The following is a 27,187-nucleotide window of genomic DNA, read 5'->3' on the forward strand; positions in this document are numbered from 1 at the left end:
TTCGTTATCTTAGTTGTTCATTTGTTTTAAATACATATTCATTCATCAATAATCATACTTGCCCCAGACTGGTCCGAATCATCGAACCCAAACACGTTACAATACATTGTAAACTAGTTGAGACGCTATTCTTTTGAAAATATATCATGAAACCACAATAACGATTGGATGTGCAGAATTGACAGAACAGCATGTTCTACTAGTATATTTATTCAAATACCCAGGTATGTGGTTAAACACTGTCTATCGTCACAACAGTAGATCTCACCCTTAGGTAAGGCAAGTTGTATAAAGTTACAGTCATCTCTCTGAAATACGAAAACAAATCGTGGATTATCATTATATGTATTTGGTAATACATACTGTAACATTACGTCAGAACCGCAGAAATGTTTAATGTTAGAATTCATGTGCGTATTGAAAAACAAGTACATATTTATCATTACATACACATCGGGTGCTCTAATATTTCATCGAAAAATAATCAAACCGCAATTGAAGTAATGAAACTTTAAAAAAGTCACGCCACATAACATCTAAACACTAAATTACACCACACAAAATGTTCATTCCCAAAACGTAGTACACGATATTTAAGCACTTTAACATATAATTCGCAAACATACACAAACAAATTTAAATACTTTAACATATCACCCAACAAGCAAACATTAAACAAAACTTTTACAGAACTTGATTTTTATAACATGAATGAACTTACATGTGTATCTAAGCAAAAACGTAATTAAGAATGAAAATGACAGTAAAGAAAGAGGACAGGGTTACATGTAGGCGGATTAGGTTAATTTGTGAGGGGGAAAAGTAGCGTGTGTCTTATTATTTGTGTTGTCATCCATTTGTATTAATCATATAGTAGTTCCTGTTGATAATTAAATGACTTGCTGCAACACATTTTTACTTGATCACTCATTTAGAAAAGCCGGTCAACTGCATCATCCGAATCATGGCAGTGAGTAACCTAAGATGCATCCCTGATGCAAGTTTAAACAAAATACATGTAAAAAGTAATGACCCTGCTGTAAAAAATGTAACCGAATCGTTAGTGATTATGTACATTTGAAGATGCGTCTGTGATACAAGTTTGAAAAACATTAGAAATACTGTTACTGCAAAATTATTTCCGGAAAACTTTAACCTGATTAATTATCCGGAAATGTTAGATCATATTCCGGACCTCAATCGTTAGTGGTCGTTTGCTTCCATTCCAGGCAGATTTCGAATACCCGCGATTTCAGTAAGATTGCAGGAATGCGGTAAATCGAGTACCGGTACTGCCGACTGATCAGACTTCGCTCACCGAATACAGAAAAATACTCGCGCGATGGACATATTTGGTATATATTTTCATTGATATGTTCTTTTCACGATTAATGAGCTTGAAGTATTAATGAAGTGATTATTTACACAATCATCGACCGAGTTTCATCGACTGCTTCTATTCCGATGTCCTACTTTTATAGCTTTTCCGTCGGAACACGATCCCGATGAATATAAACCACGTAACAATATAAAAATTCATTTCTTTCACACCTGTCCATCAAAAATTACAAAATTCAATCTTGATCTGGATTTTGCCACTATGAAACTACACTGCATGTTTCAGATGAATCCTCGCAAGTAAAACGGAGAAAAAAGTGTAGAAAACCAAGAGGATGGGCTGACTGACAGAGGGACGGACAGTAAAGAAAGCGGGAGGGCACTAATAACGTCGTTTTACCCTGCATTCTATAGCTTTCAACTTGATTATAAATCATCTAAATTGTCGCCGGATTTTAGCAAACATGCAAAGTACTTCCTTATTTGAGGATAAATTTGAAAGATTGACCTATTAATTTCACTCGAAATTAGGTTGGGTCCGCTGAGGACTGATTTTTCACATGTACACAGGTGGCATTTGCATTATAATGGAAGTTGTATCCTAATATCTCCATCTGATGACATTTTCAAATTAAAACAAAATCATGTCAATTCGAAGATTTACGTGCCAAATAGATCCAATAGAGAAAAGTATTCTTTTCTTCAGCTGTACTTTGCAACCGACGGTCATCATCAACCCTTTGTAAAGGAGCACTATGATTGGATCACGAATAAGTTTAAATGACTGTTGGTTGCGAAGTAGAGCTATTTTTAAATTGCTGATATTTTTATTAGAGTTACAAGACAGGAAGGCCTGTGAAGAACAAATAATACACAGTCAATGAGAATGATTCTCCTGGAAAAACACCTTTAATCTTATTAATCAATGAGAATTTGTAGGTTAGTTGCAGCATCCGAATCGTTAGCGTTTATGTGCATCCATAGATGTATCAACTATACATGTTTGAACAATATAGAAGATGTAGTTACTGAGAAATAATCCAACTAAAAAAATGTTAACCCACCCTGAAAATCTAGGTCAAATGAAATACTAGTATACAAATCATTAGTGGTTGTGTGCATCCATAAATGTATCAGCCACAACTATTGAGAAATGACCCTCCAGTAATTTTGATGTTGTTAGTTTTTTCTGCCATCTGACTTGAAGAATTCTTCTCAAGCTGTTTATGTGGAACACATCAATCATCTTTTCATCCCCTTTATTAATTTTCCATGTTTCACATCCATACATTAGTACTAGTATAACTAGTGTCTTATAAAGCCTCGGTTTTGTTTTCTTGTTGATGAAGTTTGAGTTCCATATCCTTTTGAGTCTTGCGAAAACAGAGGAGACCTTTGAAACCCTTCCTCTCATAACTTCCATACATGTACATCTTCCTTGTTTCAAAGGTTGCATCCAGATATACAAATCTGGTGACGTCTTCTAATTCCATGTTCTTTAACTTTTGAATAGGTTGCTGTTGTTTGGGACTTACTCTCTTGACAGCATTAATTTTAAGTCCTACTTTTTTTTTTTTTTTAGGTTGTTTCTAATTTGTCAGGTTTCCCGTGGATGTTTTTTGGTACGAACTAAGTAGCACAATATCATCTCCAACATCCAGATCATCATTAGTGTAAAGTCCCACATTATGTCTCTTTCTTCTTCAGCAACAATCTTTCTCATCACCAAGTCGAGTGCCACGAGCAATAAAAATCTAAATCTTTAACATGATGACGTATTTGGAAATGTACATAAGATGTAACATCCTAATCATTAATGCTTGTCTACACATGTACATCATCACCTACGTAAGTAGAGATATGTAAGTAGAGATATGTAAGTAGAGATATGCAAGTAGAGATATGTAAGTAGAGATATGTAAGTAGAGATATGTAAGTAGAGATATGTAAGTAGAGATATGTAAGTAGAGATATGCAAGTAGAGATATGTAAGTAGAGATATGTAAGTAGAGATATGCAAGTAGAGATATGTAAGTAGAGATATGCAAGTAGAGATATGTAAGTAGAGATATGTAAGTAGAGATATGCAGCGTTAATAGCATCTTGAAGTCGGGCTTCTTTTAATACTTTCACGACGAAAACTTTAAGCAGGTAAGTTTAAATCATGTAGGGCTAGTAGCTTATTGGAAATGAAGAATTTAAAAGTTTAACCTGTTGTCAACAGACGCTAGTGACGCAGGGGGTGGTGGCAAAAGCTCTCAGGACATTATCACCTGGTGAGCTAAAAAGCATCTACATTGTATTTTCAATTTGCATTTCTTAATTCAATAAACTTATCTGTTATTTCATGCAAAAGTATATCTGGCATACTCTCTACTGATGGTTAATAAAAATGATTTCAAGCAGAATCGGTAATACACTGATAAAAGAAGTAAGACATAGTACAATTTCATATTCATTTTATGACATGAGAAAATACTTGATAATTGATAACACAAAAATGATGTAAATGCTGGGTTAGTAATCAAAGTATCACAACCACTGCATGTAATGATAATTATAATCATTAAAAGTTCAAGGTCTCTCAAATTAAGTTTCTATTGTGTCCCCCACGAAACCAATGAATGCTTGACAACCCTTCCCATGGACGCAATTAAGTCTCTAAAATTGTCTAGGGATGCTGTTCCACTCTAACTGCAGAGTTTGGGCCAGTTGTTGCAGAGTCTGAGGCTGCAGTTGCGCCTATTTAATTCGTCCCATGCATGTTCGAAAGGATTCAAATCTGGTCATTTGGATGGCCAAGGAAGAACCTGAATCTTTGCAGAATCACGTGTTAGACGATCAGTATGTCGTCTGGTGTTGTCATGTTGGAATACTGCTCCAGGACGCTGCATTATTGGAACCATGACTTCATTAATATATCGTTGAGCCATCAATGTACCCTGTATGAGAACCAATGATGTCCTTCCTGTATAGGATTTTGGTGCCACACAATTTCTATTGCAACTGCAAATTGCGACACACCTGCTTCTAGTCGTCCAAATTGCGTTGTTCATCATTCAAAGGCGGTTACATTTAAAGACAACGCAATAAAATATCGTGAACCCGGTCAGTTCATAGACTACTCGTGCCTGAATCACGTGCTTTAGAAACTTACAACAATATCGAGTTACAGAGACCGATCTTAGGATTTTATGAAATCACGTTTTATTGTCCTTGAATTCTATAGAATATCTATCCAGTAAACAATAGCGTTAGATGTAACAAAGAGTAATCAGGTGATTCATTCTAGACCTCCCCCCCCCCCCCAAAGAAATAAAGGATGAATTCAGCGAAAAACTACTGTGCATTTCTTTCTTTCTTTTTTGGTCAGTATATTTCTTGGGAACTTTTGCATTGTTTTCCTTGATTAATGTACTAACATCAGTTTTGAGCCATACAGATTAAGTATTTACAACGTTTACTAACAGTGAGTTGAATCTACATAAACCATGCAAGATTTCGGAAATAGTTCGCCGATTGCTAATCAGCAATATTACCGCTTTGATTTCCAAAAGCTTTCTTTACGTTTTCATTAAAGTGTAGTACAAATGTATATCTTAAATCGTAGTCCATTTAAGCTGACAACTAAAGCACCCAACAAATTATATAAACATCACACCATGTTACATACTATATAGACATCAAAGTATACCACAAACAAGTTAACGTTACGACAGACATTCAAGCATCAAACATACCACATACCAAGTCAACATCAAAACATACCACATTCCAAGTCAACATCAAAACATACCACATACCAAGTCAACATCAAAACATACCACATTCCAAGTCAACATCAAAACATACCACACACTAAGTCAACATCAAAACATACAACATACCAAGTCAACATCAAAACATACAACATTCCAAGTCAACATCAAAATATACAACATACCAAGTCAACATCAAAACATACCACATACCAAGTCAACATCAAAACATACAACATACTAAGTCAACATCAAAACATACAACATTCCAAGTCAACATCAAAATATACAACATACCAAGTCAACATCAAAACATACCACATACCAAGTCAACATCAAAACATACAACATACCAAGTCAACATCAAAACATACAACATACTAAGTCAACATCAAAATAATACCACATACCAAGTCAACATCAAAACATACAACATTCCAAGTCAACATCAAAACATACAACATACCAAGTCAACATCAAAACATATAACATACCAAGTCAACATCAAAACATACAACATACCAAGTCAACATCAAAACATACAACATTCCAAGTCAGCATCAAAACATACCACATACCAAATCAATATCAACACAAATAACAATTAAAACTTAATACAGAAAATTAAACATTAAAACATACCACATACCAAATGAACAAACAAACAAAAACAACCAAAAAAAAACCCACCACTTTACAAATATGTAAAAAAAAAAAAAAAAAAATATAAAAAAAAAGGACAATTATATATCAATACGGACCACAGGCAATTATACCACACACCAAATGACTACAGACAATTAAACATCAACACAAACAATAAAACATATATACCACAAACGTTCAAACATTAAAAACGTACCACAGAGCAGTGCACTGTAAATCTAAATCCGGTGTAAGATCTAATCATACACGTCTGGGAGACCGGACACGTTCTGTTCCAGGTACAGTCTAAAGTTTCGTCACAGTGCGGACATGACACCTGTGTCACACCTGTTAATTTGTCAAGAAGTTGACGCAAATATGAATATATATCTGGTACATCGTTATATTTATTCTTTCGGCACAACTTAAATTACCTAGTTCCGTTCATAAAAACAAAATTGGGAATATCGCGTGTATTTTTAATGCGAATCTTTTTTTTCTTCAACTTATTCACATATTTTTGATAACGTTTATCAAACTTTTGGATTCAGTTTAGATCTATATCGGGCCAATGAATTTGGTTACCGACGCAAAACTGTACCCAATAGCCAAGCAAGTTTACCAGGCTCCCCTTCCCTCCAACCCAAAGATTTTCTAACTTGGTTGAAATAAAAGAAAATTAACTGAAAGCCAGCATGGTTAACAAAAGGAAGAATAATGTCAAAGGGGCTTTGAAGTACAAAACTCAGCAAAACGATGTATATATTTTTTGTACTTCGTAGATTTAGTGAATCGTTGGTGCTATGCAATGCAAAAGAAAATAAATTCTAATATAGAATAAACACATAATGTAGACTTTTTAATCGTGTTTTATTACTAATCATGTAATATGAGTAAAGTGATAAAATATGTGGATTAAATTATTGATTAAAATTTTTATCCCGACACAATTTCAGGTAATTTTATCTCTTGGTCTCGCACTCAATAGCCAGTAAATAAAATGATCAGACGATCTCGCCTCAATAGAATGGGGTCATCTGACATCTTGGCCTCGTCCTCATGACAAGCAGAAAATGGAGTAATAAGGCAATGTGAATCCAAAAGAGTGATCATACAATCTGACTTCTTGTCCTCACACTCAACAGACAATCGGAACTCCTCGAATATCTCGAGCACTCGACATACATGTAGATCTCGGATGTAATACGATGGCATCCATGAGCGAATTTGATGCATTGCTAGCTATGACGTACGTAACGTAGTGCGGAAGGCTGTGACGTCCTAATTGACATTGCATCAAATTCACTCATGGATGCCATCGTATTCACGCTTCCACTGTCGTCAGGGGAGGTGCGGTTATCATCTTCGCACAGCCAATCAGAATCGCGGAAGAATTGTCCGCCATTACCTCCGTCAAAACTTATGATGACGGAGGTTTTGAGGTACAGATGTTTTAGCCTGATTACTTCGAGTTCTCATAAAATTGGTGGAATTGTGTGCATCGGGGAAATGCAACAGTGATTCACGTTACCCAGAAAGGATACTAGAAGTAATGTTTATCCCATTTCCAAACCCAAAATCACATAAAGATTAATGTTTACGTTGGATAAAGGCGTGTGGTAGGCCCCACAGTAAGAGCAGAATGGACCGGCACACAAAGTAAGTTAGTCTTAGCAGACAATTATGTATTAGTTAATAGTAATAGTTAAATCAGGGACTGATAATAATACATGCCCATGTCATGTGTATACATGTACTAAGAGCTACAGCTGCTTGGGTTCAGGACCCCCCCCCCCCCCCCCCTTCTCCCGAATTGGCCAAATAACCCGCACGACTTGATTTGAATTATTTCTTGTTGAAAATCCTACTAATGTATGTCAACAATGTCATGCATACCCCAAAATAGCTCTTTTTAAGAATTCCCCCAATGAATATAACAATTCGTGTAGCTAGGTTATTCAAGGGAGGGGGGGGGTGTCATGAACCCAAGCACCTGTGCTAAGAGCTACACAATACTATTTTTTTTTTTACTATAATATTATCTATTAAAAAGAATCCCATATCTAAACTATTTTCATATCTAGGGTCAATTAATTTAATGTTTACACCAATATATATGCAGTTTCTGGTCTGGTGTCTTAAATTTTCCCTGCTCAGCCATACATATCATAACATGACTGTAAGAGCGCCATATTCAAAGTTTTCGTTCCATGATTCCTACAATAGATCATACCAGGGGATAAAGTTCTAAAGTTTCAGTAATCAGACTAATTCCGTGGTCAAAGTTTTTAAATATCAATAGAATTTATGTCCATATATAATTTGTAATAAATGGTTTAAATTCGAATTTAGATTTCATAGTAATTCGAGCAAACTGAAATTTTATAAGTAGTTAATAAATTGTTGGGTGTAATGTATGCATAGGATCTTTCATGTAATAGGTCAGGTCACCTTTTAAAATTCCATGGCCCCTCTCAGCATCTATGTTTTACTTCCAAATGCTAAAAAAAATTGTTGTTGTTTCTTTATAGATTCATTGGATATGCTTGTAACAGCAGCACAAGTTAGAGAATTTACAAGACCAGTTAAAAACCTGTTCAGCAGAAAATGCCTTTCATCAACAGAGCATACTTAATCATCATCTGCAACTCCAGTTATCAATGGAAGCCCAAGATTAACCCCACCAACAGGCCACCCCTTTTGACATTAACAGTACTCTACAGCAAGAGAAAAAAAACCAGGGTTGTTTTTATATTATATATCAATTTGAGACATGCCACATTTTGTACTTTGTTAGAGTTTTTTATACATCTGAGCAAATTCCCCAGTATGTAAAAAAAAAAAGGAGGGATATAACAAATATGACAAAACAATCGCAGTTGTTATTAACACCGATGAGGCTGAGACATACTTTTGAAATTAAGGACTTAGCACAAGATTTTGTATTTCAACACAGTGTATCAGTGATATATTCTGTGCCTGAATTGACCTTATGTTGTGTTAGGTTGTGTTTCAATTTAGTCCTATAGGAATGATATTAACAACATGACAACTGAATAAAAGCTCAATTCCCAACAACCATCGCTATCATTGATTGTGCAGAAAGGAAATCACAGAAACAATCTTCTTTAAAACTACAGTTACAAATTATACATTCTGACTACAAATCAGCTACAACCTAAAGGGGACTTGTGGATTGTGATCCTTTAGGGGACACAATGGAAACTAGCTGTATGCTAATTTGTGTTATCTTGGATAAATAAAAGGCTATTATTATTATCATATTTGTTAGTGAATTATTTACTGGATCTATGTCAGATGTTGCTGTTGCAGAGAATAGTGGATTTTACAAACTCCTTTGTTAACTGATGGTGGGTTGAATTATTCTGGAAGGGGAATTTATTATGGCGGACAAAGGTTTCACGATATCCAAAGAACCAGGGGAAATATGTCTGCACCTCTGTATCTCTGTCGGTGTATTCCCACCAGTTAGTATATGTATATATATGGAGACATCAATAAAGTTGGATAGTTTGCACCCTACTAACCCTTGGGCAAAACCCAGGGTTGAAGAGAAAATTGTAGAGCATGTGAATTCATTGTGTACTACTTGTATACAATGTGAGGAATTATTTAAAATGATAAACATTTTATAAGAGAGTAAATTTATGTCTAACTTTGGGAAAACTTACATTATGATGAATATAAACTAGTAGATTACTTAAATTTTCCTTCGAAATGTGTGAATGCTCACAACTAAGAAAATGTAAAAATTTGTGCTGATTCATTGACAATTAAAATAGACAGATATTGTAAACCATTTATTCTTAAAGAACAATGATTATTCCATAGTTTTGAATTATTTGTTGAAAATAAAAAAATCATGTGGTACTTAATTTATTGTCCTATTTATGATAAACTACTCCTTTAACTAAGTATTATATTGTGTTGCTGATCCTATGTAATTACAATATGTACTATAGTACAAGAGGTTGGGTAACTAATTAAAACAAATGTTTTACGAACAGGAAATTGTTTTTTGGTCCGAGTCTTTATAATATTCTTGTTTATAATCCAAGTTTTCTATTGTGTGTCATTTAACATATTCTTGACTGCACTGTCAAAATGGTGATGTCTATCAAACATTGTACACATTCTTTCTGTTGATTTGCAAGTTGTTGTTTTTTTTAAATAGAAATAGATATTTGGGTGGACGTAGAATAAAAACTTGGAATGATCTAATTAACCCATTACCATTAAAAAAATTATGCATGTAAATATCTCAATGTAAATATCTAGATCTACAATATCCATTCAAGTATAACTGAAGTTGAACATTTAATGGAGATCACAGATGATATTTGAGCTGCAATGTAAATTCTTGATAATATTTAACTGTTTTTCATAAGTAAATCATAAATAATAGTAAAATAAAAGATGCAAAAGCAAGCAAGCAGATGAAACATTTTATTGAACCGGTCAATGCAGCATATATGATATAGTTATTCAGTTTCAACCGAACAACAAACATCGTCAATTCCGTAACAAAACAATTATTCAAAACTCGGAAAACGTTTCGTAATATTAACCCAGATGGCAGCCGAATCCTGCAATTCGATGGTTAGACGATGTAGTGTTTCATTACTTAAAATGCAGCGAATTTAAAGCGTCTAGCGCTAACAAATAAGTTATAATTACTGTTTCTTCCGCGTTTTTACCCACTGAAATTATGTGAATATAACCTTCTCTAAAGTATGTCAAACCCTTTGACGGACTGTTCTGTGAAAATTCACGAGTAAACGAGGCGATTGAAAAGGTATCCTGTATAAGATCGAAATCGCCCGCCATGTTGTTTACATAAGTTGACGGAGTCTGAAAACATGTGACGTTCGTTGTCATCTGTGGGCGGGGCGTGGAAGAGTGAATTACATCCGAGATCTATGTCGTGTGCGCGAGACATTCGAGGAATTCCGATTGACTTAACATCAATAGATCACACAATGTGATCAGACAACCCTCACACTTAACAGATAGTAAACACTGTGATCAGACAACCCTCACACTTAACAGATAGTAAACAATGTGATCAGACAATCCTCACACTTAACAGATAGTAAACACTGTAATCAGACAACCCTCACACTTAATAGATAGTCAACACTGTGATCAGACAACCCTCACACTTAACACATAGTAAACACTGTGATCAGACAACCCTCACACTTAACAGATAGTAAACACTGTGATCAGACAACCCTCACACTTAATAGATAGTAGACACTGTGATCAGACAACCCTCACACTTAATAGATAGTCAACACTGTGATCAGACAATCCTCACACGTAATAGATAGTCAACACTGTGATCAGACAATCCTCACACTTAACAGATAGTAAACAATGTAATCAGACAACCCTCACACTTAACACATAGTAAACACTGTGATCAGACAACCCTCACACTTAACAGATAGTAAACACTGTGATCAGACAACCCTCACACTTAACAGATAGTCAACAATGTGATCAAACAACCCTCACACCAATCAGAACACCTCGCCCTTTACTCCATTCCTTTATAAACAATGTGATTAGACAACCCTCACATTTAACAGATAGTAAACAATGTGATCAGACAACCCTCACACCAATCGGAACACCTCGCACTTTACTCAGTTCCTTCGTATACAATGTGATCAGACAACCCTCCCACTTAACAGATAGTAAATAATGTAATCAGACAATCCTCACATTTAACACATAGTAAACACTGTGATCAGACAACCCTCACACTTAATAGATAGTCAACACTGTGATCAGACAATCCTCACACTTAACAGATAGTAAACAATGTAATCAGACAACCCTCACACTTAATAGATAGTAAACACTGTGATCAGACAATCCTCACACTTAATAGATAGTAAACAATGTGATCAGACAATCCTCACACTTAACACATAGTAAACACTGTGATCAGACAACCCTCACACTTAATAGATAGTAAACAATGTGATCAGACAACCCTCACACTTAACAGATAGTAAACAATGTGATCAGACAACCCTCACACTTAACAGATAGTAAACAATGTAATCAGACAACACTCACACTTAACAGATAGTAAACACTGTGATCAGACAACCCTCACACTTAATAGATAGTAGACACTGTGATCAGACAACCCTCACACTTAATAGATAGTCAACACTGTGATCAGACAATCCTCACACTTAATAGATAGTCAACACTGTGATCAGACAATCCTCACACTTAACAGATAGTAAACAATGTAATCAGACAACCCTCACACTTAACACATAGTAAACACTGTGATCAGACAACCCTCACACTTAACAGATAGTAAACACTGTGATCAGACAACCCTCACACTTAACAGATAGTCAACAATGTGATCAAACAACCCTCACACCAATCAGAACACCTCGCCCTTTACTCCATTCCTTTATAAACAATGTGATTAGACAACCCTCACATTTAACAGATAGTAAACAATGTGATCAGACAACCCTCACACCAATCGGAACACCTCGCACTTTACTCAGTTCCTTCGTATACAATGTGATCAGACAACCCTCCCACTTAACAGATAGTAAATAATGTAATCAGACAATCCTCACATTTAACACATAGTAAACACTGTGATCAGACAACCCTCACACTTAATAGATAGTCAACACTGTGATCAGACAATCCTCACACTTAACAGATAGTAAACAATGTAATCAGACAACCCTCACACTTAATAGATAGTAAACACTGTGATCAGACAATCCTCACACTTAACACATAGTAAACACTGTGATCAGACAACCCTCACACTTAATAGATAGTAAACAATGTGATCAGACAACCCTCACACTTAACAGATAGTAAACAATGTGATCAGACAACCCTCACACTTAACAGATAGTAAACAATGTGATCAGACAATCCTCACACTTAACACATAGTAAACACTGTGATCAGACAACCCTCACACTTAACAGATAGTAAACAATGTAATCAGACAACCCTAACACTTAACAGATAGTAAACACTGTGATCAGACAATCCTCACACTTAATAGATAGTAAACAATGTGATCAGACAATCCTCACACTTAACAGATAGTAAACAATGTGATCAGACAACCCTCACACTTAACAGATAGTAAACACTGTGATCAGACAACCCTCACACTTAACAGATAGTAAACAATGTGATCAGACAACCCTCACACTTAACAGATAGTAAACAATGTGATCAGACAACCCTCACACTTAACAGATAGTAAACACTGTGATCAGACAATCCTCACACTTAACAGATAGTAAACACTGTGATCAGACAATCCTCACACTTAACAGATAGTAAACAATGTAATCAGACAACCCTCACACTTAACAGATAGTCAACATTGTGATCAGACAATCTGACATATTGGCCTCACACTCAGTAGATAGTGAATAGAGTGATCATGCCGTCTGACGTCTTGGGCTAACATTCAATAAATAGTGAATAAAAAGATCAGGCATCTTGGCTTTACATTCCTAGGAATTATGAGATTGATCACTATTCATTGTCTTCACTTGTTCACTGATCAGACAATAAATAGAATGATGAGGTAATCGTGCCTTGGCCCCACATTGAACAGGCAGTAGAGTGATCAGGCAATCTAACCTCTTGGACTAGTACGCATTAGTCAGCAAATAGAATACTCACTCAGGCAAATCTAACCTCAATAGAGTGATAATGCAATCTGTCTCACATTGTTATAGCAGGTACTAAATAGAATGATCAAGCAGTCAAACATCTTGACCTTACCCTCAACAAACAATAAATTGAGTGATTAGGTAATCTAACCCTTTGGTCTCGCATTGATCAGGGCGTAAATAAAGTGATTTTTTCGCTTCACATTCAACACGCAGAAAATAAACTGATTAGGCAAACTGAACCCTTGACCTCATACTCAATTGGCAGTAAATATGGTACTTTACTCATAAGACTGTAAATAGGGTGATTAGGAAATCTACCTTAACCTCAATAAAGTGACCAGGTAATCTGACCTCAATAAAAGTGATCAAGTAATCTGACCTTAATAAAGTGAACAGGTAATCTGAGCTCAATAAAGTGAACAGGTAATCTGACCTTAATAAAAGTGATCAAGTAGTCTGACCTTAATAAAGTGAACAGGTAATCTGAGCTCAATAAAGTGAACAGGTAATCTGACCTTAATAAAGTGATCAGGTAATATGACCTAAATAAAGTGATCAAATAATCTGACCTCAATAAAGTAAACAGGTAATCTGACCTCAATAAAGTGAACAGGTAATCTGACCTTAATAAAGTTATCAGGTAATATGACCTCAATAAAGTGATCAGGTGACCTGACCTCAATAAAGTGATCGGGTGATCTGATCTCAATAAAGTGATCAGCTGATCTGACCTCAATAAAGTGATCAAGTAATCTTACCTCAATAAAGTGATCAGCTGATCTGACCTCAATAAAGTAAACAGGTAATCTGACCTCAATAAAGTGAACAGGTAATCTGACCTTAATAAAGTGAACGGGTAATCTGACCTCAATAAAGTGAACAGGCAATCTGACCTTAATAAAGTTATCAGGTAATATGACCTCAATAAAGTGATCAGGTGACCTGACCTCAATAAAGTGATCGGGTGATCTGATCTCAATAAAGTGATCAGCTGATCTGACCTCAATAAAGTGATCAAGTAATCTTATCTCAATAAAGTGATCAGCTGATCTGACCTCAATAAAGTGATCGGATAATCTACTTCAATAGAGTGATCGGGTAATCGGACCTCAATAAAGCAATCGAGTAATCGGACCTCAACAATGTGATCAGGTAATCGGACCTCAATAAAGTGATCAAGTGATCTGATCTCAATAAAGTGATCGTGTTATCTGACCTCAATAGAGTGATTAGGGAATCTGACCTCAATAGAGTGATTAGGGAATCTGACCTCAATAAAGTGATCGGGTAATCTGACCTCAGTAAAGTGATCAAATAATCTGACCTCAATAAAGTGATCAAATAATCTGACCTCAATAAAGTGATCAGATGATCTGACCTCAATAAAGTGATCAGGTAATCCGACCTCAATAGAGTAATTAAATAATCTGACCTCAATATTTACCAAGTGATCTGACCTAAAAAGGGTTTCCAGCTGATCTGACCTCAATAAAGTTATCAGGTAACATGACCTCAGTAGAGTGATCAGGTGATCTAACCTCCCTAAAATGATTAGGTAATTTGACCTCAATAGAGTGATCGGGTAATCTGACCTCAATAAAGTGACGCAGTCAAACCATGTTCTATTTCAGGTTTGATCTGATAATGCTTAAATCGCTCAGTGTTCAAACAGACACACTTGTACAAGAAATTTATCGGGCTTCTACGTTATATGCGAGCACTAAACTGATACAATACACTTCATGATTCACAAGCCTTTATACATTTCTTCAGTTTACACATAATATCACAATAACCCTTTGTTAAAAGACACGTTATCTACCTGTGTAAGACCACCATCAGGCATCGTTTACGATGACGTGTAGATAAATGTGTGTAAGATCACCGTCAGACGTCGTGTACAATGACGTTTAGATAAGTCAGACCTCGTGTACGATGACGTGTAGATAAATGTGTTTAAGACCACCGTCAGACCTCGTGTACGGAAACGTGTAAATGTGTGTAATGCCATCGTCAGACATCGTGTACGATGACGTGTATATAAGTCAGACCTCGTGTACAGAGACGTGTAGATAAGTCAGACCTCGTGTACGATGACGTGTAGATAAATGTGTGCAAGACCACCGTCAGACCTCGTGTACGGTCACGTGTAGATACGTCAGATCTCGTGTACGATGACGTGTAGATATGTCAGATCTCGTGCACGATGAGTGTAAATAAATGTGTGTAAGACCAACGTCAGACCTCGTGTACGATGGCGTGTAGATAAATGTGATTGTCCTGTACTGTTGAGAATAGTATTCAACAAACCAATCATTATTGACTGTCACTGGGACCCACTGGGACCAGTTTCAGAGCATCAATTTTGATTTGTCATGGACTTTTCTGAAGGTCTGTTTTTGAAATTCTTTTAAGCACAGAAACTGTTTACATTATTTGTCTTCTACCCAAAAGATTTTTTTCTACATACTTAACCAATAATAATGTGACTTGCAAAGGAAAAACAAATAAGCTACAAAATTTCATTTTTGAAAATACCTGAGGGTGTGAACTGCCATGCGCTTTATGAAGTATGCCGGCGTGAAACTTCCAAAGTTCACACACTCATGCATTTTCAAAATTGAAGTTTATTTCTTACATTTACATTTTACTTTCATTTCTGTAGGAATCCCCAGTCGTTGAATTAGACGTGCTACATTTACCTATATTTTATCTATTTTTAATAATCATTTATACTCGATAAGTATATTCATAGGCACATTGTTTACAACTGCAGCGCATTCATGAAGAAAATCCTATCATTATAATTTGTAGAGATATCAAAGGTAAAAACATCGGAAATGTCAATATTATTTTCTCAATTTATTAAGCTTGCGTCTTATTATTTACAAAACGTCATACCTGTCGTTGGTGTTGTCGTTGTTTTTGGTGCTGTTGTTGTCGTTGTTTTTGGTGTTGTTGTCGTTGTGGTTGGTGTTGTTGTCGTTGTGGTTGGTGTTGTTGTCGTTGTGGTTGGTCTTGTTGTCGTTGTGGTTGGTCTTGTTGTCGTTGTGGTTGGTGCTGTTGTTGTCGTTGTTGTTGTTGGAGGAGGAGGACTTCCTGGCAATAGAATTTGTACATATTTTTACCCATTCCTGACTATATGCATACAGACATACTCTTAAGTGAACTCAGTCCATATATCGCTATAAAACATATCCGGCAATATTTCTTATTAAAATCAAAATTTCCTACTTATACATGCACATTGCTCTTGTAGGCAGACAGTCCTGTATGGAGAAGAACAGTGGACATCAGAACATTCGTGATGCTCAGGGTGATGACGACGGTGACGATGACATCCCGGGGGTGGTTCCATCTCTAAATATCAAAATGGTAAAATGAGGGCACGATTATTTGGATACAGTATTAATCTTACTATATCGGATTAAAAGAATTCCCTCTGAATTTCGATTAAGCTTACTTTTCTCCAAGGCAATATTAGATAAGTTAATCTAAGATGCAAGATGTTAAAGGGTACATTTTTAAAGGGGGCATATTCATGACTGATTTCCCTTCCCACTTCTTCGCACATTTTTTTTTTCAAATGCTAACCTTAAAAAATAACATTCATGAAAGCAGGATTTTGCTCCAGTGAGCAAGTTTCCGTGAGTTATTTCCGTTTTGTTAAATCACGCAAAAATATCGTTTACACGAGGGAAGGGATTTAAGAAATGAAACTTATAATTCTTTGTTTGATGCATGTATCAAACGAAAAATTGGACGGAAAACTTCATCAATGCTTGTAAGGAAATTCCTGTTCTATAGATAACGCTAAAATTAGAACGGGGAAGACGCATTCCAGAGAATAGTAGTCCCGCGTGCTTAGTGCAGATGAAGTCCGAACAATTTTTATTTTGGACAAAGAGATCAAACCCATTTTTCATCCAATCAGCATCGTTGTTAAGTCATCACTTTAAAAGTTATTAAATGATAAATGTATAAAGACAAATAAGAAGTTTCTCATCTACAGTTTATTCCCTTGAATTTCTCTAAATCAGCATCGTTGTTAAGTCATCACTTTAAAAGTTATTAAATGATAAATGTATAAAGACAAATAAGAAGTTTCTCATCTACAGTTTATTCCCTTGAATTTCTCTAATACACCAACCAGGTTCAGAAAACGGGCGCATATTGTATTGGATATATCGCATATATTGCTGATATATAGGAACTTAAAAGACACATTGTTCGAACGACTCTTGCAAAGATAGTATTTATCTATATTCTACTGTAATTTGAAATTCTTACTATGCTCAAAATAAACATGTATACCCACTCATGCAATAACATTTCTTGCTATGACAGATCTTTTCGTAATGTCCATGTTCACAATGCATAGCTCTGCAGTTGCTATCCGTGGTACAGCTTTGAGCACCGTGTGGTGCATCTAGAATGAGACCACAAAATTTATTTGTTAAAAGTATTCTATTTCTATCTTTTTATTGTACCTTTAAATTTTTCCTGGTTTTATTTCAAGTCCGGACAAGAGTTTGGTAACAAGACAAATAAGTATAATATACACTTCTGTGAATGCAATCCTTCTGCGTACAAGACAACAAAACACAACTTTGGTGTAAGCCAGGCAAGCTTGTCGGACAGCCGGTGTTTAATAACTTTACAGCAAATATACCACATACATGGTAACTGACTTGAACAAGTTTTATGCAAGTACACATGTACTGAAGCAAATAACAAAATGTCAAGAAACCCCCATCATTGACGTTAAAAACCGCCCAGGAAAAACCATAAATAAAATATTTGAAAAAACTATGGAAACCTGTGTCCGAAAGCAAGTGTTAAGTAACGTCTAAGGGTGAATATCGGGCCTTATTCATTATTAAATATAATAATAAAAAATTGTGCTACATGCACTTCGTGAGACTGGCTTAGAATGACCTTACTCATGATATCGACACTTTATATAGGCCTCCCTATGACCACGTCTTGTATTACTACGCATAGGCATCCAGGAGGCATTGAACACGTTCCTACCATACAACGTTTTCCCGCTATTCTTCGAAACGCGGGAAAACTACATTATATATGAACGTAAGGTAATCAAAGTACCCTATACGATATTGTTATAGTGAACTGTAGTTCGTGTAATGTATTGTAAATCATCAAAGTGTCTTATTTTCACTATACAGTAAATTAATTTAAATTATTTATACTTCGAGTCTAAGGGAAGCATTATTAGCATATTTCAACATTCATAACCAAACATTTTATACATAGACTGCGAGTAATGTGAATCGTGGGGGTGGAAGTTAATGATTCAAATCGCTTACCTTAGTAAATATAAGTTTCAAGTATTTTACTGAAGTGAATACTTTTGAGGATATGTTAGTTTGAGGTATAGATAAATCTGTTTACATACGTAGACATCCACATTGATGGCTACTTCTGTGGCAGTAACTCTGATGATCTCGTTCACAATGGCCACACTCAGAAGTGTGAGAACAATAATTGAAATTACCTGCAAAAATAAACAACATTGTGTAATGTCCAATTATCATTTTACAATAATCCCACTTTTATTTACGATGTACATGTATTATTTCTGTAATATTCTTCATAAACAACGATGACAAAGTCGTATTCAGCCATCGCATTTGAGTATCTACACATTTCTAGCTAGCATTTATTTAAGAAGGATATCTTTTAAGGCGCGTGCCTTAAAAGATTGGAAAATTGAATTCTGTGGTCTGAGGCATTGGGTGTAGAGAGTGCAAGGATCATCCGAACATTCTAGATGTGTTTGACATTTTGGACTAGAAATTAGCCGTTATTTTCCATTAAACCAAAACGAATCCTTTAATGTCGTAATGTTTATAGACTACCTACTTTCAAAATTATGGGGGGGGGGGGTTATAAAATTTTCTGTTAATGACAACTCACGTTTGCAGACGCACTTCGAATTTTCCAAAATTGGGCGGTCCCCTTCTGGACAGGCAGTCGTCGCACAAGAGTGTACCGTGTTTCGTGGGAGTGAGGCTTTGGCACGACCAGACACCAACACAAGTGTTTCTGTTGAAGTTAGGACAAAAAGAACATGTAAAATCACAGAACGGTTTATTTCTTCATGACATGCAGATGTAAAATTGTTACTCTATTGAAAGTATCGACTTTTTTCTTTTCTTTTCTTTTTTTAATTTTTTTTTTTTATCAAACGTTGGTTTCATCAAATATAAACTGGATCAATAAACAAATATCTGTGTTATATAATCTGGTGTGATAAACAAATATCTGTGTTATATAATCTGGTGTGATAAACAAATATCTGTATTATATAATCTGGTGTGATAAACAAATATATGTGTTATATAATCTGGTGTGATAATGGTCTGATATTCATTGATTTTGTTATTCCCCGAGATGTAGCATGTGAAATAGCGGTCAAAAAGGATGCGTCAAAAATAGTGTTTTTGGTGACTAATACTAGCACAATTATTTATCACGTCAAAACTCTAAATTGCGTCAAAATTTTTACCTTTTCATTAAGTTGGAATAACGCCTGGAAAATTTCGTGCAATGCTACTTACGGCTTGTGAATTATGAACGCGGGTACGAATTTTTCACTTGATTACGTCCTTTGTTCCTAACCTGGTTAAGTCGCCACTTACGACAAGTAAGGGGTACCGAGGACCCATTATAACCCGGATCCCTACGGGAACAGCTAACTAGAGGAAAGATGACTCTTTTTCAAAGAATACAATTTGTTAATTTGAATTTACAACTAATTACCCAAAAAGGACAAAAGGACCATAACGATTTAGAGACTCAAATCCTGATTTTCATCAACATTAATTCCTTATAGCACATTTATGCTAATAACAAGACTTTATAAAGATACAAATGTCTCATTATGTCTATTTTTATCCACACCACATTAACACTGGGGTTTGACGATTTATGACAATGATGTTAATTTGGTAGTTAGTGGGTAGTTACTAGTAGTGGCACCGGTTAAAATGGTTGTGAAAAGTGAAAGTGCAGACGGTTTTACATTTTTCATTCACTTACAGATATTACGGACTTCAGTGTATGAATTGGGGTTAGAAATTCAACTTAAAATGATATCGAATACCGCACAGTCTATGTAATAGCTTGTTGCCATGGCCGGACCAATATTTCGGCCGATAATGCCCAACCCAACTTTTTCCGATTTTTGTATTTTTATGGTTTTTCCATAAATAAATCCGAAAAATTGCAGGTTTTATTGCTTACTTCCTTTAACAGGCCTATTACGCAGATTGCGATGCTTAATCCCAGTACATGTAAACACGCGCCACTAATTGGCAAGTTGACACTGCTAGCCCCTAACACAGCGTGTGGCAGTAGATATCGGCTCCTGCGTCGCTGAGCAAGGAGACACTTTGTGAATTGGGAAGGTAGCAGTATACGTACATTGTAGCCCTACTTCGGGTGTTAAGTGTGAAATTTTCTTAATTGACATCGACGTGGCTTCGGACAGGTAATGTATATAAGGGTGTGTGCATCAAAAGCTTCAAATTACAATATTGTAAATCTTACTGCTGGTCGCACATAAATTTCTATTATTCAGCAATTCTATGAAATAGAATATCATGGCGTGTAGCATGGTTCCATCCGAACCAAATCAGCCAAAGGCATTTTCGTTTCCAAAACGAACGTTTGGTAAGGAAATATTTACATCGTGTGAATTTGTTTTTAAAACCAAATGAACATTTACTGTTAAAATATTGAAACACTATTTAATATTACAAACTCTGGCTAAGTATAGTGCAAGTATGTAGGAATGCCTACCGTACTACATGAATAAAAATAAGGCCAATTTCGTCTAGGGTCGGGGGTTTTCTAGGTAGGGCTGGGTAGGGTTGGGTTGCACTAAACTAACATTTTGCCTAAAAATAGTAAAAATATACATTATCATGACTTGGTTATTAAAATGCCATTGAACTGCTGTCCGTAAGTTTATTTGTAAGACTGTTAAAATAGTTTTCAAAACAATTTGAATATAATAATTTTTTATTATATTTAAAGTTAACTTATTTTACTACAGGTAAGAAAGCCCCTGTTCAGAGATCATTCCAAGGTAGTTGGTTCGATTTCCGTCCATGGTTACACTACGATGAGCCCCGCGATCTTGCGTTCTGTCACGTGTGCATGGTAGCTAAACGAGATGGCAAGCTCACATCTACTAAAGCGGACAAGGCGTTCCTTGAGTCAGGATTCTCAAACTGGAAAGATGCAACGGCAGGGTTCAAGAGCCACGAGAAATCAGAATGCCACCAGGCAGCGGTCGAGCGTGTGGTCACCTTGCCAAAAGTGACCAAGGATGTAGGTGAAATGCTGTCAGTGTCACATGCAAATGACAAAGAAGTCAACCGACAGTGTCTGTTAAAGGTCCTATCTTCAATCAGATTCATTGCCCGCCAAGGATTAGCGTTGCACGGTGATGGTGACGACAGTGAAAGTAATTATATATAGTTACTGAAGCTCAGAGGTGAAGATGATTCCAAAATTCTAGACTGGATAAAACGTAAAAATGACAAGTATACGTGTGCAGAGTCCCAAAATGAAATGTTGAAAATCATGGTGTTATCCATTCTGAGAGATGTCGCACAGAACATAAAGAATTCTGTGTTCTACTCGATCATGGCAGATGAAACCACAGACAAATCAAACCGTGAACAAATTGTGCTTGTGATTAGACATGTAAATGAAAATCTAGAACCACAAGAGGAATTTATTGGATTAACCAAAGTGCCCTCAATTGATGCAGACACGTTGACCAAGACCATCGAAGATTGTCTGTTGAGAATGAACCTGTCATTGAACAATTGCCGTGGTCAATGCTACGATGGGGCAAGCAATATGTCTGGTGCAAAAAAGGGCGTGGCTACTCAAATCAACGAGAAGGAGCCCCGTGCAGTGTACACTCATTGTTATGGGCATGCGCTGAACCTGGCTGTGGGCGATACAGTGAAACAGTCTAAAACCATGAGGGATGCGTTTGACACGACTCACGAAATTTCAAAGTTGTTGAAATATTCCCCTAAACGCGACAGTCTGTTCGAGAAATTGAAGCAGGAACTCGCCCCTGAGACGCCGGGTTTTAGGACGCTGTGTCCCACTCGCTGGACCGTCCGTGCAGCTAGTCTGAAAAGTCTGGTAGATAACTACATAGTGCTACAGGATCTATGGGACGAGTGTGACTCCAAGGACTCGGAGATCAGGGCTCGTATACTCGGAGTGTCTGCACAGATGAGGACGTTCGAATACTTGTTCGGCGTAATGCTTGCGCACGAAATCCTTTCGTTGACGGACAACCTCAGCAAATCTCTGCAGCAAGAGTCACTGTCAGCATCTGAGGGCCAGCGACTAGCAAAGCGGACTCTGAACAGTTTGGTAAATTTGCGCTCGGACGACAGTTTCGATTCCTTCTGGACTACAGTTCAAAGCCAGAGTGATCGCATGGATGTGAACAAACCCGTTGTTCCCCGGAGGAGTAAGGCACCAAAACGGTATGAGACTGGCGACGGTATTGGGTACCATCCCGAGACAGTGCAGACCGTGTTCCGGCCTAAGTACTTCGAGGCGATCGATCTTGCCATGGCCAGTGTAAAGGACAGGTTCGACCAGCCGGGATACCGTGTTCTTCAGAACGTCGAGGACCTGCTGATCAAATCCGCACAGCCAATCAGGACAGAATTCACAGAAAAGCTGGACTTTGTGTGTGAGTTCTATGGTAGTGACGTCAACCGCGACAGATTAGAGGCACAGCTACAGGTGCTACGTGCCCATTTCGTGAACGCTGAACAGGGGAAAGTTGCGCTCGCTGACGTCATGAAATTTCTGTCAGACCAGTCAGTGCCAGAGCGAGCACTATTCTCGGAGGTCGTGGTATTGCTGAAGATACTATTAGTAATGCCAGCTACAAACGCTACCAGTGAGCGCACATTCTCCGCACTTCGGCGCATCAAAACATACTTGCGTTCGACAATGACCCAAGTGCGTTTGAACAATCTAATGATGTTACATATCCACAAGGACAAAACAGATTTGCTAGACCTGTGTGCGATTGCTGACGAATTCGCAACAACAAAAGAGCGACGGCGGTGTGTTTTTGGAAAGTTTAAGTGAACAAATCCGGTGCACGAAAAGCATAGTGCATTCACTAATCGTACCTGTAATTTCAGTTATTAAATTTACATGTACTATTTTTGCAACATGCGTGTAATTCGAACCTTTAACCCTCCGTTGATGGACTTCATCAACGAACATATTGAAAATATATGCCAAAAAATCCCATAAAAAGCGCACGAATTTTAGTGTCAGATATACCGGAAAACGCTTCTAAGGGCATCCTAGAATAAAAAAATTTCCGGGGGAGCATGCCCCCGGACCCCCCTAGAAATGATCAATCATAAAAATGGCCGGACCAATCACAAAATCGTGACGACGGGCCTGCAATGCTCAAACATTCTGTTTAGTCGTATAGTGCCAGGGCCTAGCTAAAAGTCGACCGAAAATAAGAGGCATTTTCCCGAATTCATTTCTGCATATTTTGGGAACGATACGGAATTTCGGGATGAACTTTGGTAGCAATGTAGATTGATTATGTATGAATATATTAGAATACAAAGTAGAATTTTATATCATTTGGTTTATTGTTTTTACATCGGCTAACTTGAGTACCCTATATCTAAAGTTCTATACCTTTACTCTTTAACAGGCATAGCCTACATTCACTCTCGTCGCAAAACTTCCTGTTTTGATGCTGGAAAATGTGTAAATGCCGGAACCTGTGACGGTTTACGCTTCCACCGATGTATTTACGTAACAGACAAAATATTCCCATTACTCTTACATCAATGAATGCATCTGTCACAAGGAATTCAACACTTACTCAATAGTAATGAATTTCCACATGTTCCGTGTCCCGGGTTTAAATTGTGTGTTTATTTGTATGGGCGGTAGAAAAAAAATTGAACATCCGAAGTCGGAAAATTGTTAGTAAACACGAATTTTGGTTCTCGGAAGTTTTTTGACATCTTATTTTTATTCTGACATGTTTTTCTATTGATATAAACTATAATAATATATTAAAATATGACAAAAAGATTTCCAAGAACCAAATTTGGGTGTTTACTAGTTTTTCAAATTATCCGACTTCGTATTTTTGATTATTTTTTTCTACCGCCATAGAAATTAACACACAATTCAAACCCGGGACAAGCAACATTTGAAAATGGATTAACAACAAATTCTACCTTGCGAAGTGAGGTACATGTCACACCTGATTTTGGAAGTTTTGTTTAAGCTCTGTTACATTTAAAGAGTAAAATTCTGTCATGATTTTAATTTTCTTTCGCTAAGAATGGCCTTGCAAGAATCCAGTAATTCATTGGGCTATCAAAATGCAATGGCGGGTATAAAACTCGGGTAAAAACGATGTTCCGTCAGCAAATTCAAACTTTTCTATTGAATACATATTGCATACAATTTATCTCGTTTTGCTTTTAGCTCATTTGGATCTCTTAAGGGCGTGTCAACATTTAATTATCTTCCTCTTGACGAATGCGCAATTCCATTTACTAGAACTAGGTAAAAACTCTGGATTGCTTAGATTTCGTAACCGGGAGATCATGAGCTCAAGCTCCGCTCCTACCTTTAAGTCAAACTTAAGACGTAAAATTGGGTATTTACCGGTCCTCCGACATTGAAGCACTCGACATTAAGAAGTGAGAGATGTGGGTCTTTCAGAGTAACCCGTATAGACCGAAGTTCTCTTCATTTCTAATTTAGGTCAATGAAATCATTATCTTGTTTATAAAGATATTCTTCCAAGTAGAAATTAAAACATGAAATGTCCCCATCAAAGAACATATACACCAGAGCCTATGATTTAATTTGGCTATGAAATTATCCAGTGAGGTAGTTATGGTGATTTCTTCTGGAAGTGCAGGATCTTGGGTGGTAGGAGTGGTGCAAGGCCCTATTGTCTTATAGTTTATGGCCAACAAAGTGGTTTCTAATTTTGAAATACACACAAGCCTAAGTTTAGTGCGGTGTACATTAAGGTGTCCCACTTGAGCTTGCCCACCATTGTTGCTACACATCCATATACTCTGATCATCGTTGTATACAAATATGGCTCCTCTGCACTCCATGTAGGCGCCTTATGATGGAAAACTAACAGAAATGTCACTGTGGAGGCATATTGAACAGAGTCGTTTGAATCTGGTTACAATTTCCTGTTATTTCTAATGGCAAGGCACTTTTATGGATGAAATCATCTGACAATTTTCTTCCCATTTATTTCGAGAAGTGAGGCAATTTTCGTGGGCACCTGTCTCACTGGGTTCTTTCAGTTCAATCGACGAGAGGTGCAAGTACCGTTACATACAAGACTGCACACAGTTCATCTAGAGATTGAAACTTGTGTCCTCTTATTGATGTGGAAGTTAGAGGTCTAAACGGTGCCCGGGTAACGTATTCGCACCGCTGCGACCCGAATTCGATCCTCAGGATCAACAGTGGGTGTTTTAGAGGGTATTGTGGTCATCCACGCCAACACTTAAGTTTCTTCCGGGTAATCCGGATTCCTCCCGCATCAATAACCCCGTCACTCCAATATCCAAGTCGACAAGAGGCGTAAATGGAAGTTGTAGAACTTGTTTGTTTATATTCATGAAATAAAGTTTAAACTCTAAACGTAAAGGGAGACATTTGTGGAAATGTCAATCTTAAGGCAAATAAGAGCAATGGGAAACAACATGAATTCAATATGTCAATTCTAAGGATTTTTTGCATTTGTATTTAATAATTAAAAATATTTTCCTTATTTATCAGAGGCATATAGGTACTAGTAATTTTCATACCAGAAATAGAAAGTTTACATCGAGTGCTTATTGTGACATTAACTTTGATAGTCAACAAAACAAAAGCTTCATCATCAAAAGATAGCAAGAGGTCATCAGTGGGATTACGTTAACACCATTCATCAATCACTGGATGCTGAATTTCTATTTACAGAGAGGAAATTTAGATTTATTGTCTGAAATTAATAAAAATGGCTGAATGATTTTCTTTAATCAGATTGAAAGTCAAACTTTTGATAAAAAAACAAGATGCTAAAGCAAATCAAAAACTGGGCAAATCATTTCCTTAAATAAATTAACAAATGTATGTTCGATTTATATTCGAAGTCAATATCGGTACGAAGACTTAACATACCTGGAAATACCAATACTAAAAGCCACATCCATACCATTGTACAAGACAAGTGATTTGCCTTATCTGTCTTTATCATGCAAAATTGGTCACGAACATTTCATGGACGCAAACATAATCCGTTGACACTACAATAGATATAAGCAAGGACCGGCTACAATACAGATAGGTCAGGGCTGAAATAGAGGTAAACCAGGACAGGCTACCACAGAGATAGACTAGGACAGGCTACCATAGAGATTGCCAGTGCAGGCTACACCAGAAGTAAACTAAGACAGGCTACAACAGAGATAAGATAGTCGAGGGAAATCTACCATAGAGATAGACTAAGGAAGGTTAAAATAGAGATAGACAAGGAAAGGTTACAATAGAGATAGATTAGGGCAGGCTACCATAGAGATAGACTAGGGAATGTTAAAATAGAGATAGGCTAGGGAATGTTAAAATAGAGATAGGCTAGGGGAGGAT

At 36.6% G+C, this 27,187-nt stretch overlaps 1 protein-coding gene across 2 annotated transcripts; it reads right to left on the reverse strand.

The window, feature by feature from the left end:
• Window positions 1–194: 194 nt before the first annotated feature.
• Window positions 195–26,860, reverse strand: LOC125670945 (integumentary mucin C.1-like). Of its 2 annotated transcripts, XM_048906394.2 has the most exons (8): window positions 26,723–26,860; window positions 19,400–19,528; window positions 18,879–18,977; window positions 17,778–17,888; window positions 16,694–16,819; window positions 16,361–16,558; window positions 5,959–6,089; window positions 195–308 (listed from the first exon to the last, which is right to left on the reverse strand). In XM_048906394.2, exons 1-8 carry the CDS (start codon window positions 26,796–26,798, stop codon window positions 213–215), a joined length of 966 nt encoding a protein of 321 aa, XP_048762351.2. In that variant the 5' UTR covers window positions 26,799–26,860; the 3' UTR covers window positions 195–212. The 2 variants fall into 2 exon arrangements, with proteins under 2 accessions (XP_048762351.2, XP_048762352.2); XM_048906395.2 differs by lacking the exon at window positions 5,959–6,089 and having other exon boundaries at window positions 26,723–26,840.
• Window positions 26,861–27,187: the final 327 nt, after the last annotated feature.

Source organism: Ostrea edulis, chromosome 4 (assembly GCF_947568905.1).
Source record: "Ostrea edulis chromosome 4, xbOstEdul1.1, whole genome shotgun sequence".
NCBI lineage: Eukaryota > Metazoa > Mollusca > Bivalvia > Ostreida > Ostreidae > Ostrea > Ostrea edulis.

Coding starts and splice junctions, on each gene's coding strand:
- LOC125670945 (XM_048906394.2), bottom strand. CDS start 26,798: ATGATAAAGACAGATAAGGCAAATCACTTGTCTTGTACAATGGTATGG. Junction 19,529..26,722: donor TTTAGTATTGGTATTTCCAG/GTATGTTAAGTC, acceptor TAACTTCAACAG/AAACACTTGTGTTGGTGTCT. Junction 16,559..16,693: donor AGAGCAATGTGCATGTATAA/GTAGGAAATTTT, acceptor TTCTATTGCCAG/GAAGTCCTCCTCCTCCAACA.